The following is a 15867-nucleotide window of genomic DNA, read 5'->3' as shown; positions in this document are numbered from 1 at the left end:
GTTTAGTGACATTATGTCAGAAATGAATGACACTATTAAAAGAGTTACTATAAAAGAAGAGAGTTTTAGTCATGCTCGAATTATGTTTGTGTAACTGATTTAACTATATTTCTCAGAATTCTCATGAAGAAATATATTTAAATATTAAAATAAATAATAATTCAGGCTTCCAATGTTAGCTCTATGGATCATGACCTTTAATCCATATGGACTACCTTCAATACATTTCCATATACTCTACAATGATCTCTATAAGTAAATACAATACTTTGTATGCTTTCAAATTCAACCCCACTAAGTTCATACAGAACGCATTGATACTACTAAGAAAAATATATATTGTTTGATCTTGTTCAGTATTTAAACTTACATTTTATTGTCAGGCTTCCTGGCAGCAGGCTGTGCAGGTTGCAAGTGGAGTGAGAGACTATCACGGCTAAGAAAACTAAAATTAGTGGGTGGCAGTTTGGGATGCTGGCAAGTTTAGGGTGACCAGACAGCAAGTGTGTAAAATCGGGATGGGGGTGGGGGATAATAGGTGCCTATTGTAAGAAAAAGCTCCAAATATTGGGACTGTCCCTATAAAATCGGGACATCTGGTCACCCTAGGCAAGCTGCCTCTTAATATGATCTCTGTTTGCTTCTGCTACAGGTGTGAAATAACTGACATTGTAATATGGCTTGGATAGCTATTGTCCAACACCACTAATGTTTTGGCTCAGCGCCCCATTTGAATCTTTCTATCCCCAGCCACATCACAGGGTATACATAGAAGGGACAGCCAGGCTCTGTTGTCACCGTGAAAATCCAGAACAACTCCACGGAAGTCAGTGGAATTATTCCAGATTCAACTGATTTAAATAAGATGAAAATTAGGAGCTAGATATTAATGAATTATGTATATGAACTGTCAAGAATAGTGGCTACCTGTGTGTAGGGGGAGTCAATAGTAATTTCTCCACTCTTTTGCTTGATATTTCAGCACAAGCATTCAGAATTTAGGAACATAAAGCTGCCTAACACCTGCCACATTTTGAGTTTCTTTCTTCTTTCCCACCCACTCTTGATCCATCTGTATCATCCTTTCTGCTCCCATAGGCATCTTCTACATACACAGTGCTTTGGCGGGAACTTTCAGATTTTCTTGTCATTGAGAAAAACAACTGATTTCATGATTTACTTCCTAACTGGAAAATTACATTTGCACGTTAACCAGCCTTCTGTATTATATAGCCGGTTGCAATGGGCAGGATAGAGGCAGAATTTCATTTCCTCCATAGCAGTGCAGTCAGTGAGCTCTGTGTGAGAGGCCGTTTCAGTGTTCTCTTAGCACTACTCTTTCTATTCAGCCACTTGCCCTATCAATAGTCTACAGCTGCTAAGCCAAACTTGCCCTTAGACACTTCCATCCACTGCACATGGCTTCAATGGGAGTTTTGTGTGTGTGGATGAGACAGAATTTGGCCCTTTCGTTTCTATGTAAACAGCACCATCTTGAGCTTAAGCCTTTCCTAAAGCACATGACTAAATACTGTAGACACTTTGGGTGGAATTTAAAAATGTTTGAAAATTGTATTTGTGTCCATCTTTAAATGAGGCACATAGGTGATATAATAGATTAAAGGTAGGAAGAAAAACTCAAGATTTAAAAGTGATCTGAAAGACTGAGTTTAAAAACACATTCAAAATTAAATGGAACTTTAGAGGCTTGCAAAATTTCTATCAAAACCAGACTACAGTTACTATATATTTTAGTTCTTCACCAAAATTAATGAAGAATAACATTTTTTTGTTTGTTTTTAACATTTTAGGCACAGATGAGAGTTAAGTGTCCAAATTCCATTGGCTTTCAGTGGGAATTGAGTATGTCGCAACCCTTTGTTTCTTTGAAAATCTCTTCTTCAAGCCCTAGCTTTTTCTAACCACACCTGTCAAACACTCAGATGCTAACAACCTTTCCCACGTTGCGTAGAAACATATTTGGTAAGTAGCGCTATTGATTTTAAGGGTGGCAGAATCTAGGTCAATATGATTTACAGCATATTAAAGAAGAGTAGTACAAAAAACATAAACCGGATAACTCGTCTGGAATTAAATGTTCTACCAAGTTCAGTCTTGTATATTGTACATTATATTGCCAAATGATAATATGATTTTTTAAAAAACATGGGTAGAGACTCTTAAGTTAAAAAAGTTGCTCCAGATCCTCTGTTAGTGTAAGCTGGTATAGCTCTATTGAAGTCAACTTACATCAGTTGAAGATCTGACCCATTATTTGTTGGCGGTGGTATAAATCTTTCTACACCCAGCATTGCAATGCAGTACTAGAAAATTGTGCTCTAATTTCCAGAAGTGTGAGTCTGGAGTAACACAGCAGAATGTGTCCCATACTATCTAAAAAGTCACACTGCATATACTGTATATCATAAGAATTTTAGGATTTTACACTGAAGAAGATCCAAGTCTCCAGTCCGACAGTCAGAGTGAGACAATTTAAAATCAGTGGCAGTGCTGTTTAAGTAATGACTGGGGCATAGGGGCCAGGGAGAATAATATGCAGTTAAAGACATTCATTATTTTTTATAAGCAGCAAAGAGTCCTGTGGCACCTTATAGACTAACAGATGTTTTAGAGCATGAGCTTTCGTGGGTGAATACTCACTTCGTCGGATGCATGTCATGTATTCACCCACAAAAGCTCATGCTCCAAAACATCTGTTAGTCTATAAGGTGCCACAGGACTCTTTGCTGCTTTTACAGATCTAGACTAACACGGCTACCCCTCTGATACTTTATTTTTTATTTTACCAACTTCCACCTCCCCACCTGGCTTTCCTGTCATTTTCTCCTGTTCCATCTTCACTCATTTACTGGTAAGAGGAACTATTTTCAAAAGGCTAAGGCCCCGACTTTTATGCTGGTAACATCATAAAATTATAATGGCATCATTGAAATTATAATGGCATAAAACTTGAATAATTTAATTGTGAAAAATGATCCTAATTTAATATCATACAACACTGCACTAATGGGCACATGCAGCAGTAAGAGCTACAGCATAGAGTGGTTCTAAAACCACTGCAAAATTTCAAAGAGGGAGATAATTGCTATGCAATAGGAGCACTTTTCTTAGCCACTTTTAATTAGTTATAAGGCCAGTTCCATCCACTAAATGAAAGAAGAGGAACATTGTATTAGCATGTGGGTGGAAAACAGAAGTAGAGAGCCAGTTTTATTGTTATTGGTCAATGTTCTCTTATTTTTGTAAAAAGAAATGGAAATTAAATGGCAAAAACTATGTTTAAATGAGTTTAACGTTATCAGATACACCTGTGGCAGCATATGTTTAAGATTTGGGTTATTATTTTCAAAAGCATCTAAGTGCTATTTTCAAAAGTGACATTAGCACTAAATCTTATTGATAGTCAATAGGAGCTATAAATTAGTGACATGGAGTTCTGGTAACCACAGAACGCTAATGAACTATATTTCTGAATTGTTGGAGACCTTTCCTTTCGTAGCTGGGGTTAAAACAAAAATGGTCAGGGCTAGTACAGTAGTACTATATACTAATCTTTAGTTTAAGAATGGATCTAGGAGTTTGCAAGGGCCTGGTTTCACAAGATCTAAACTTCGGAGAGTTGCTGAGCAACTTAAATTGATTACAGCGTCTCTCTTGGCATGACCATGAAGAAATGTTTTGGGTTTAGGGTTGTGTGTGCTGGCTGGTTGGCTGTATATCAGAGGACACAGCTTAGTTTGGCCGTGTACGCCTAGAGTGCTGTATTGCTTTCAGGGTGGGGGAGAGGTTATTAAGCTCATCAAGGAGACTGTAGTATACTGTAATCTAGAACTGGACTCAATCCAATCATTTTTTAAAATTTTTAACAAATCAAAAAAGGGACTCTGATTAAGGGCCTGACTCGTGGACTTGAACTACTGTTTGTAGTAGTTAGCAGTACAGCAGAACAACCTGTGGTACTGTTCTCTATGTTCGGCTAACTTGATCATATGACAGCAAAAAAGAATATAAAAGCTTTTATCCAGGGCCCAATGAAATCAATAAAAAGACTCCCACTGACATCAGTGGATCAGAACCTATAAGATTATTAGTGGATGTGTAGATTTACTTCAAAACAAGGAATTTTGTAGATGATAAATGTCAATAAAACATTTATATCAAGCCAGTCAAGAGTTCAGGCATCTGTATTTTTTAAGAAAACAGACACTGCAGCTATGCAGCATTTATATATTACACCCCCCAATGTTGTCTATCCCTGATACTTTCCCTGTGTCACATTCTTTACACTCCCCTGTGCAATGTGTCCCTACTCACTTCCTGTTCTCCCTTGGCATGCAGTTCCTGTACCTTACTTCATGTAGCTGCATTCCTAGCTTTCTCCTTCCCGACTACTGCATTCCTAGCTTTCTCCTTCCTAGCTTGTTCCTCCCATTCCTCATGCAGTCACTTCCCTGTGATATCCTAAGACATCCTGCTTTTCCCTCTGCCAGCTGCCCTCCTCTACTTTATTGCATGTGGTCCCTATCTACCAGGGTTATTAATAACAGATGTTAGGGCAAATAGAGTTCTAAGGTAGTTATCTCATTATATTGATTTGAAACATTAAGCATAGCTTTGTATTTTATATTTCAAATTGATAATAGAATCATAGGGTTAGAGGCACCACAAAATTCATCTACTCTAACCCCCGCTAAGATGCAGGATTTGTTGTGTTTAAACCATCCCAGACAGGTGGCTCTCCAGCCTCCTTTTGAAAACCTCCAGTGAAGAAGCTTCCACAACCTCCTGAGGCAGTCTGTTCCATTGTGCTACTGTTCTTACAGCTAGGAAGTTTTTTTCTGAGATTTTTCAGGATGATTCAGATACATTATAGAAAAAAAAAGTGTTCATTCACAAGCGTAGTATCACCTCCATGACATTTCTATTATATTATATTATATTATATAGTATTTTTTAAAAAGCCCAACAGTGAAGTTTCACAATCAGTGAAACTTCAGGCCAGTGGTGACTTGGATGGAGTATTATTAAAAAAAAAAAAAAAAAGGAAGGTGAGAATTTTATGGCTTATCAAATAGGCTTTCTTACAAGAAGTTATCTGCAGTTGAAGTAAGTGCTAATGAACTTCATGTCCACATGCACTTTGGAGAAGAAACTAAAGACCACTTTTAAAACTGTAACCGCTGGCCAGCAGAGCCAAGGGGAAAAAAACTTGCTAGAGCAGCAGGATGGAAGGCAAAGCACAGAGGACTAAGACACCAGATCTGGGTGAGTGCAGAGCAGCACAAGGAGTGGTCTCTGCGGCAAGGGCAGTGTCAGGAAAGGAGGGTTGAGGAAGGGGAGGAGAAAAAATACAATGTAAGAAACTGTAAAGAAGGCTAATTAAACATTTTGGGTTCCCTCGGCATCACCAGAACCCCTCAATATAGATAGCCTTGTATCTTCACAGTTACCCATGTAGTATTCTCTCTATATACCATACACGCACATGCACACAAATATATATTGAAGAGTGTTTGACTGGCACATTGAGGGCTACTTTTAGTATCTTAATTTCCCCTCTATGCCATTTCAGCACACATTAGTTTGCCTAATGGATGCTGATGTGAGAAGGCAAAACAAGTTATATGACTGGCAATTTTAAAGTCTCAGTTTAGATGAAATGAAGGAAAAGTAGGTTAACTTTATCCAAGGCATGAGTAATGGCCTAAAATTCAGAGCTGTTGACATGGCGAAGGATAAGAGAGAGGTGAAATTTCCAATTAACTTTTTTTCCTAAGGAATACACATGAATTTTAGTTCCAGGTAATGTATCACAACATTCCAGTGTGTGCTATTTTAACTGGAAATTGCATCAGTGTATTGGATAGTTTGGCTGGAAATGGAAATTTGTCTAAATAGAAAATTCCTGAACCTGTACACCCTGAGCTGCTGCTATGAGGAAGCAGAGCTGAGCTGCTCCACCTTCCTCTAATATTGAGGGAAAAACACATTGGAGCAATGTAGTCCAGAAAATGAGGAGCCTGATGCTCTTATTTCCTTCTGGGCTCCTGCTGCTTGTTCACTAGACCTAGCTTTGAGATGGCTCTGGTCTTGTATCTTTCTGTGTAGGGCGCATGTAATCTATTCTTGACAGAGGAAGGTTTCTGAGCATTGACGATAGAATTCATAGCTTAAACTGGTTTGTTAACAAGTTCCACTTGAGAAACTTGTAACGAATGCAAATATTTTTGCTTTGACAGTAATCGCATACATCTGTCTGGATCTTGAGCTCAGTTACTAGCAATACTGAAGTTTGTTCGGTTGCAGGTAAAGCCCCAGCAGATGCACCAATTACTTTACATACTGTTTACCCGCTTTGGTGACATTGAGGCTAACCTTGGAGTCACCTCCCCCGCTGCCACATTCTCCTTTGTCGTACCACCATTTGTTTTTCAATTTGTCCAAGAGGCCTTGTTCATTCAGTTTTAAAACTGCGAGGTTAACAGCATTTCTTGAAACGATAAAACATATTTTGTAAGAAACTGCACAGCTGTTAAGATGTTAGAAGGAATGAGGACTTAAGCTCTTTTATAAGCTGGATCCACACGCTAAATAAACCTCTCATTTCCATTTGACAACCCCCCTGACAGTATAAATAATTTGGCTTATGTCCAGAGGCAAAAAAAAGTGTTTCCAGAATACAACAGACTTTTTTTTAAATGACCCAGCTTTTAGAAAGTAAAATTCTATAAATTCTATGACCCAACCAAAGAGTTATGTGAGCATCTTTGCAAAATAATGATAAAAGTCAGACTGGATTTATATTTCTGGTTACCTTGAGTCTGTTTTGAATATGAACACTTATAGAAACAGGTCAATATGGGTCTAGATTTTTTTTTAGATAGGCAGTGTTATCGTTAGTGCTATAAAATAAAGGTTTTAAATCTCCTATTTTAAACTAAGGACTACAGTTATTTAAAAACTGGTTGACTATTAAATCTATCAAGGCATTTATCCTGCATTCACCACCTTTTTGGAGGCTTAACAGCTGTTTAGGATGCACTGCCTCATATCTTTGTTAATGATCACATAATGAGGTTTTAAATAATGAATTGATATGTGTCACAAGGCCTAAAGCTAGACAGCTAAATCAATATTTAATCATGCATATTATTAATAAGAGTTTAAATAACGCTTCACATGTTTATACTTTACCTACATGCTGGGTTTCCTAGGGTGTGGGGAGCACAGACAGTGCTACCTCCCTTTATGGGGTGCAGCATATTTCCCCCTAGACATCCAACCAGATCTGCCGGCTGATTTGGTGAGGGCAGGGAGCCATGACTCCATTTAATGTTGGGGCACCATTCTCATCCACAGGGGCAGGATCCTTGATCTCCTGAGCACAGGGACTGCAGTTCTGGCCAGCCCTTACATGGACTGCACAAGATGTATGTCTATGTGGGCAGGGTGAGTATGAGATGCTTCATACTACCTTCCTCTTCCACTATGCCCCTGTGAAAAGATTAGCAGGAATCTATCCCTAAATAATAAATCCTGACCACACGCATGGAAGGAAGGTAAATGTTATTATCCCCATGTACAAATGGTGAAGCTGAGGAAGCACCACTTCCCCTCCCGTTGCTTGTCCCTGTTGAAATCCCTCTGTGGAGGCTGTGCAGGGACTGGAAGGGGACTTCCTCTGTCCATGGCATCTTCCCATCACTAACTCTGAAGGACTTCAGTGGGGACATTGACTTACCTGCTGTCTCTCTCACTGATGTGGAACCGTGCAAGGAAGGTCTGGGAGAAGCAGCAAGTAGGAGATTCTTTGGCAGCAGGGCTCCTTAGGACTCCTGCTGCCAAGAGTCATAGGATGGATCAGTAGGGAATGAAGCTGGACAGGATCTCCAAAGAGATGACTGTGATTCCATGGATCTCAGGGGGATCCCATCAGAGTCTGATGGTGGAACCCTCTGCTCAGTAGGAAAGGGGCATCTGTGCTCCAGAGTTGAAGGAACAGATTAGAAACACAGTGAGTGCAAACTCATGGAGTTTTCCACCTCACACAGGGTCAGATACATTCCTGTTTATTGGGTAAATTCCCATTTTAGAACATCTCCTTTGTGCTTTATTGCCTGGAAATGACTTTTCATATGAGCCCTATTGGAAACCGGGCAGATCTTTGCTGGTTAACTATGAAATTTTGGAAACTATTTCTAAACAGATGTGACCTGCTCCTCTTTTTATTGTAGTTAAATTTATATTAGATTGTCAATGCAGATAATGTAATTGCTTGCCTCCCCTTGAAACTGAAAAGGGAGAAATATAAGCTGTACTAGGAGTGATAACAGTCTGTTCTTTGTGGATAAAACCTTCAAGGGGAATTTAGCAGCCAGTCTGACAAATGTAATTTTATATGAGTACTCTAATTATGGGTCATGATCTAGAGGGAGAGGATAAATAGCAAGATTGGATTGAAATTGTTCATTTGTCCCTTTTGTTCTGGGAAGCAACTGCTTCTAAACCAGAGATATTTACCATGGGTTTCTAATTAAGCTTTTAGACACAAAGCTAGTGCTTTTAGACTGCTCATTACATTCATAAAATTGCCAGAGCTTCCATTAACTTGAATGGGAGTTTTACCTGAGTGAGGACTGCAGGATTGAGGCCAAGATGGAAGCTGATCCCAGCAGCCTTGTTTCCTTGATACTGGACCATACTCTCTGTTTTGAAAAAGTTTTAACATATAAGGCTTAAGCCTACTGCCATTGAAGTCAATGGTGAAAATTCCCACTCGTGTCAATGGTAGCAGGAACAGGGTCTAACACAGCGCCAGAGTCTGCAAACCTCAGTCATGTTGCTCAGCACTTAAAAGAGTAGTGCCAATGACATGCTATTGAATGCCAAGGTGGCGGAGCCTGGGCCTTATTAAATAGGTGTGGTAAGGATAATGAGCTGCCTCTCAGGAGCAGCCCTAATTAAGGCCCCAGTTTGGCAATGCATTTAAACAAGTGCCTACCTTTAAGCCTGTGACTTCAGTGGAGCTGCTTGTGTGCTTAGCATCAGCCCCTTACTTAAGTACGTTGCTGACTCAAGACCTAAATGCAGATGAATCATGCATATTATTTAAATGAGATTTACTTGGGACCACTATAGACATAATAGTTTAGCTGCTATTTTGTAGTTTCTAAAAAGTATCTTTATGATCTTCAGCATAAACCGTATTACATGTCCACAGTATTCTCTCTGGACTAAGAACTCAGTCAGTGCCTATTCAAGTAAGTGGAGACTTTCCATTTACTTCAGTTATGACTGATAAAAAGCCTTAAATCCTGAAGTCATTAATCAATTCTTACTGTGTCCTTATTCAAGCAAAGATCTCTCATTGACTTCAGAGAACATTTTTTCCTAAAAACAGAGCAAAAATTTAACAACTTTATAATAAGGATTTTGCCCTTAGTACTACAAGTTTCAGAAGATTTTTCAGGTCAATGTTCATACAACTTAGATCTTTCTTCTGGCTATTCAAGGTCACTATTATAATCTGTATGTAAAAAACTAGACATGTTTGTTTTTTTAAAAGACACTGAAGAATTAAACCTCTTTTTTAATTTCAGTCTGGAATGGGGACATTATTCTCATTTACCAAGTATTCTACTTTTATCCCTAAAAGTATTTAAGGTTAGTGAGGAAAAGTTTCCCATAATCTTTTAGAGTAGCTGCAGCTGCTTGATAGAAGTCCTAAAACCCCCCAAATAACCCCCCCACACAAATACAAAAACCCCACCCATTCATGAGAGGGTTATTTAGCAGGGTTATTAGCCATATCCATAGACAGTTTCACAGCACAATAGAAAAATGGAAATAAAAAGGATGGAGAAGTAAATGAGAATTTAAGATGCAATCATTGTTCTGAAATTAAGCTCTATTGTTTCTAATTCTAACATATCGTATTCCTCGTTACATCTAGTAGGCCATGTAAAAACAGGTTAGTTTCACACTGCTCTTTCTATTGCTTTGTTATCAGGGTACAACTCAAAATATGTAAATACACTGCTGCTCTCTTCCCAGTGAAACATACAGAGAGATTCTATGCTCAGACTGCAGTATCTGGTGCACAGATGTCATTGTGAAGCAGAAATTTCTCAACAGGTTCGATGATGATTACTTTGAATTGAAAACATATTTGAGCCTGGAGGGCTAGATGACATCACTCTTACTCATGCTAAGTAGTTCTTCACTTAGGAGAAGTTCTCAGAACATGAGTACGAGTGGCAAAATTGCGATCCAAAATATGGACAAATCCTAAAATCCTCATTCAGGCAAAACTTCCATTGAAAACTCCAATGAAGAACGTGAGACTTTTGCATGAGTAATGATTAAATAGGAAAAACTGAATAAGTATTTTGTGATTTGGCCCGTAATACTTGCTATTACTTTGTATAATTATTAAAATCTTCATAAGTATTTTATTAATAAAGGAAAACCAGAATCCTTGGACACAATAGTCAAATCAGTTTAGCCCAATCTGCCTCCTCGTATATTGCAACTGTTTCCAATCTATCCCTCAGTTCATTATTCTTTGAGTGCATGTACAGTGTTTTCAATGTATGGATCTTGGGTACTGTTAAAGCAGCGGTACACACAGGGTATAGAGTTACAGCATGGGAGAGATTTGTTAAAACCATTACATGTCTCCTCATGCAGGAAGAGCACAGTAACAATAGCAAGCACAGCTTCAATTTCTACTTACTGCCACATTTTTTAAAGATCAATTTTTCAGTAATAATTTCCAAAAAACCTTCCCAGATGGTTTAGGCTATTAGTTCACTGTATTTACTAGTGCCATTTGGAAGTATGTATTTGACAGTTAACAAAAAGTAGAACTACGCAGACAGAGAACAGTGCAGGTTGCCTACAAGACTTATGCAACTGCACAGTTCTTTGCAAAAAATAAATACAAGTCTGGAAAGGAATAACTTGTCTTTCAGTTAAAAGAATCATTATATAAGTCCACTCCAAAGCTCACTAGAATCAGTGGCAAGATTTTCATTGACTTCAGTGGGCTTTGGATCATGGCAGTAGTTAACAAGAGGAAATTTACAGTGGACATCACTCAATAAAGTAGCAGTAGTCATCCTGGGTGGAATTCTGCCTTCATTTGAACTTGAGCATCTCCCATGGCTTACCTGGGGTTTCACAGGTGCAAATGATGGTGGAATTTTGCCCTGATATTGTTCTCTTGTAGTAGTGACCAAATAGTGGACACAGAAGTCCACTGACTTGCTGAAAACACTTTAAGGGAGTATTGCTAAACTATAGCATTATTTTATATCTCAGCATTTTAGAGCCATTTAAATACAGAAGTATATGTTCGAGGGGGAGGGATAGCTCAGTGGTTTGAGCATTGGCTTGCTAAACCCAGGGTTGTGAATTCAATCCTTAAGGGGGCCACTTAGGGATCTGGGGCAAAAATTGGTCCTGCTAGTGAAGGCAGGGGGCTGGACTCAATGACCTTTCAAGGTCCCTTCCAGTTCTAGGAGATTGGTATATCTCCAATTATTACCTATTTGAAGGATAAAAATATTAGTGTATCAAAGTGGTTTCCCTGAGGCCTCCTGAGTTTGTGTCCTTGTTGGGAGACACTGAGAAAGCTGGTTGACAGAAGATGGGGGGAGCCAGGTGGCTCATCTTCTAGCATTGTCAGAGACTGAGCTTATTGACTAACATTGTTGAGGGAATCGGACATCTGTGAAAACAGAACAGAAAAGTGCCTTCCAATACGTACTGTTGCTCACTTCAGAAAGCAACAAAAGAACTCTTACTTGGAATTTAAAGCCAACTCACCTAGAAATTGGTCTGAACCAAAACCTCAGATCTGCACACCTGGGGACCATCAGAAATCCAGACCTGGATTCTGATCCTGTCTTTACAATGGGCTAAACCAGAACCCCAGATCCAAAACCATTCCCAGAAGTTGGGGTGTTTGAAATCTGGATATAAATCTGAATTTTGTGTCTGGAGCCCATCACTACTTTCAACTGCTCAGATTAGTCATACAAATCTAGGGTGTTAGTGAACCAGTGTATTCACTCCAGACTTGAATGACCAACAGTACATCTGATATTTCAGTTTGCATTACTGATAAAGGTAAAATGAAAGTCTCATGATCAATACGATAAGAAACATGTTTTAGGAAGAGGTTATATAAATAGGTCTATGTTCAGGCATAACTGGGTCAAAGAATAGGACTGGACTCTTTAGTTCCTAAGTCCACCTTGCACGGCATGAGGCGGCAGATCCCCAGCTGGTGGGAATTGTCAGCTCTCCAGTGAAGTCAATGGTGTGATAACAAATTACAACAGATAAGGATCTGGCCCAAGCAGCACAAAAGTGGATTTAAAGCCGTGGAGGATTCTGCCTGTGGAAGAGGAGCTATCTGTTGGCATAGCTGTTTCCTGCCCTCCTACTCATGGCATAGTAGGAGGGCAGTTCTGGTGATGGTGTGAGTGGGGAAGGGATGTGATGCAGCTGAGCTCAGGGACCTTATGCTAGTGGTGCAAGTTAGAGCTGTCCCCTTACCACTGTAACTCGCACCAGGGCCAGAGGGCTCAGGATCAGAAAGCCACAGGCTCCTGGACAGCCTCCCTTCTCACTACATTCCAGCTCTGCTTGGATGCAGTTGAGAATCTGCCACAGAGATATTTCATAAAATACATGTAGACACATGTTTATAGCCTATTCACATCAGCCTTTAAAATTATTTATCATACAGAATAATTTAAATCACATCTTATCCTGCAAAAAGTAAAAATGTGTCTGGTTTTTTTGGCTACCTATTTTAATGATGTTTTGGAAAGTGCTGATGTTAGATTCTTATACCAGTACAATCTGCATGTGTTTGACAATTCATCAAAACAAATGGAGTGCAAATTGTATGAAAGTAGTTGGATATGTTTAAAAAATTAGGAATGAAGTAAGCATTCCTTTATTAAGAAAGATCTATCCAAAGTATATCTGATATTTTTTCTCAGAAGACTTGAAGGATCCACAGTGGAAATAAAAAAAAATATCTAAAGGCAGGATGCACATTTAAAAGGAAAACAATCTGGTCACTTCAAAGGTCTAAGGACAAACTTTCTAAAATGCAGCCTCTAATTTTGCATGTGCAATCACTTGCAGGAGCAATTCTTCATGTACTGCTATTTACACATACAAAATATGTACACACCCAAATTATGTGCAAATACTATAATTTTAAAACACAAGTGACAGACATGAACAGATTGCACATGTAATTGAAAATTCAAGTAAATTTACAGTCTGGCTTTGAGACCCCTTTGAAAATTTGGCCCATAGTTTATATTAAATAAAGATTTATTAGCTTAAGTTGGACTAGACTCCATAATAAGATTACAATTGAGCAATTTGGTTGGTATTTATGGGGTAACTAATGTTTCTTCAGCAAAAGGAAATGAAGGTCTGATTCTGTTCTCACTTATCTTTGATTCTGGTGTAACTTCACTGACTTCAGTGGAGTTACTCCTGATTTACTGCTCTCATTCCTGGGGTAAATGAGAGCAGAATCAGGCCTTATGGCCCCAGTTCAGCAAAGCACTTTAACACATACTTAATTATCAGAGAGGTAGCTGTGTTGGTCTGTATTCACAGAAACAACGAGGAGGCCAGTGGCACCTTAAAGACGAACAGATTTATTTGGGCATAAGCTTTTGTGGGTAAAAAACCCATTTCTTCAGATGCCCATGAAAGCTTATGCCCAAATAAATCTGTTCATCTTTAAAGTGCCACCGGACACTTAATTATGAGCATACGAGTAATCCCACCCCTACTCAGGAAAGGTCTTAAGCATGTAACTACTCTTAAATCTCAATGAAGGGATAGAAGTTAATGGGATTTAAATATGGGGCCCTTAAACCAGATAGTTAAAGATATTTAGGTGCGTAAAGATACAGATACTGCTAATTCCAACAAATAATGGGAAACAGGCACTTACACACTTTTGAAAACCCTATTAGGCACCTATCTGCATCTTTAAGTGCCTAAATATCTTTGACAATCTAGTCCTATATTCTCAAAGCTTAAAAACTTGAAAGTTTTCTAGGGTACGTTCTATATGTAATCAGCAGAAAGCACCATTTTTACAATTAAAGATATTGTTTACCATTTAAATATAATAGAAAGAGAGTGTTTGGGGGATACTAGTAGTGTGATACTGACTGTTTTCTATACTGTAATTGCAAACCAATATAATTTATATTTGACATTCTTCAATATAATACTTTGGACTTCTATCACTTCTTCCATCTGAAGATCCTAAAACACTTTACAAACATTAAGAACGAAGTGTCACAACATCCTCATAACCTGGGTAAGGATTATTACTCCCATTTTACAGATTGGGAATCTGAATCACACTTCAACATTTTCAAACGTGGGTGCCTAAAATTAGAGATCTTGCTCCATAGTTAACCACTTACACAAGAGGGCTGATTTTCAGTGGTACTAATCATTGACAATTCCCATGGAACCCCCCCACCCCCGCATCCAACTTGCTTAATTGAACTGGACCTTATAAATAAACATGAGGCAAATTCTGCCTTCAAACATGTGGCATTTCTTTGGGGATCAAAGAATTCCACATGGGTGTCCACATGGGTGTCAAACGGAAGAAATGGTTTAATAATAATAATAAACCTGACAAAACTGTGTGTGTTTAACACAAATGAAATAATGAAGTCATAGGGGTAGATCCAGTGGCTATAAGACAACAGAAACCAGCTGAGGCTCTGCTTCCTATTGTTCAAAATATTTATACAAACTCCAAGCTATTTTTTTTGGGGGGGGGGGGGGGAGTGTCTCCAACCACTGTAATCACTTCCTGGTATTAAACAAATACTTTAATATAGACAGATATAACAGCTGATTTGGGCAAGCAAGAGAGTAGAATCAGCCTCTCAGCATCCCTCTGTGCTTTCCACAAAGCTTTGTTATAAACATGGGGCTCTCAGACAATCATGTGGGGTTATGTTATTCTTTATATTCACTCAGTGCAAAGTTTAATATAGAAACAGAAAACCAGTTTCCCTGAGTCAAGAGCTGTTTTTGCCTGCGCTAACAGCCACCTAATCCTGCTCCTGTACATAGCAATAGAATTTTTCAAAGTGGGAATTTTTCTATTGATTCCAAGGGGCAGGAATGTGCTGATAAGTAACAGCAGTCCAAAGCCTGAAACTGGTAATAGATGTTCCAGCAAAGACTGGGAGTGGGAGTCCCAAAGTGCTCAGCAATGGTATAACTGTAGCCCATGTGTGGGAGTTTTATTATTGACTTCTTGCAGTGTAGAGTTAGACCCCTGCCGACCGCTTTGAAAATTCCATCTTGGTAGTGTGAGGATTCTGAGGTTTCCCACACTTTAATTCAATGGAACTTTTTCAAAATCAATTATTAAAATAATGTTTAAGAACTCACTTAAAATGTAATGTTTTAAAATGGACATCCCTCATGCACAGGAAGTAAGGGTCATAGACGAGAAGGGGAGAGTTAGCAGAAGGAGAGAGGGGATAATAATAAGTTCAGTGGTGCAGTAACTCAGGCAGCCATGTGCACATCTTGGTGATCCTGTTGCTTTTTTCCTCTTTTAATTGATATGACATTTGGGGGATGGGGATGTTTTTTCTGGCAGGATGTATTTTTTCTGTTTTGTGGTGGTTTTTTGCAGCTGTTCAGAGGTTTGTAAAGTTAATATAAGCCCCAGGGTCATGCATTAATGGGCAGAAGTGAGACAGTCAAACATGCATGGTAAATGCACAATGTCAGATGGCTCTGCACCACGTCACCATCACG

The 15867-nt window shown here is 38.8% G+C and overlaps 1 protein-coding gene across 6 annotated transcripts in view; it reads right to left on the bottom strand.

The window, feature by feature from the left end:
* GRIA4 (glutamate ionotropic receptor AMPA type subunit 4) overlaps nt 1–15867 on the bottom strand; it is a 297816-nt gene that overhangs the window by 12729 nt on the left and 269220 nt on the right. For 3 of the 6 annotated variants that reach the window (XR_005584303.1, XR_005584304.1, XM_039486995.1), the window contains exon 14: nt 6397–6511. The exons of the other annotated variants lie outside the window; for them this stretch is intronic. Coding sequence is in view for 1 of the 3 variants with exons in the window: in XM_039486995.1 (XP_039342929.1) it covers nt 6397–6511 (115 nt within the window). In the remaining 2 variants the exon portion in view is untranslated. The remainder of the gene's footprint in view (nt 1–6396; nt 6512–15867) is intronic. 6 annotated transcript variants of the gene reach the window in all.

Source organism: Mauremys reevesii, linkage group 1 (genome assembly GCF_016161935.1).
Source record: "Mauremys reevesii isolate NIE-2019 linkage group 1, ASM1616193v1, whole genome shotgun sequence".
Taxonomy (NCBI): Eukaryota; Metazoa; Chordata; order Testudines; family Geoemydidae; genus Mauremys; species Mauremys reevesii.
This window is presented reverse-complemented; position numbering and strand designations above follow the sequence as displayed.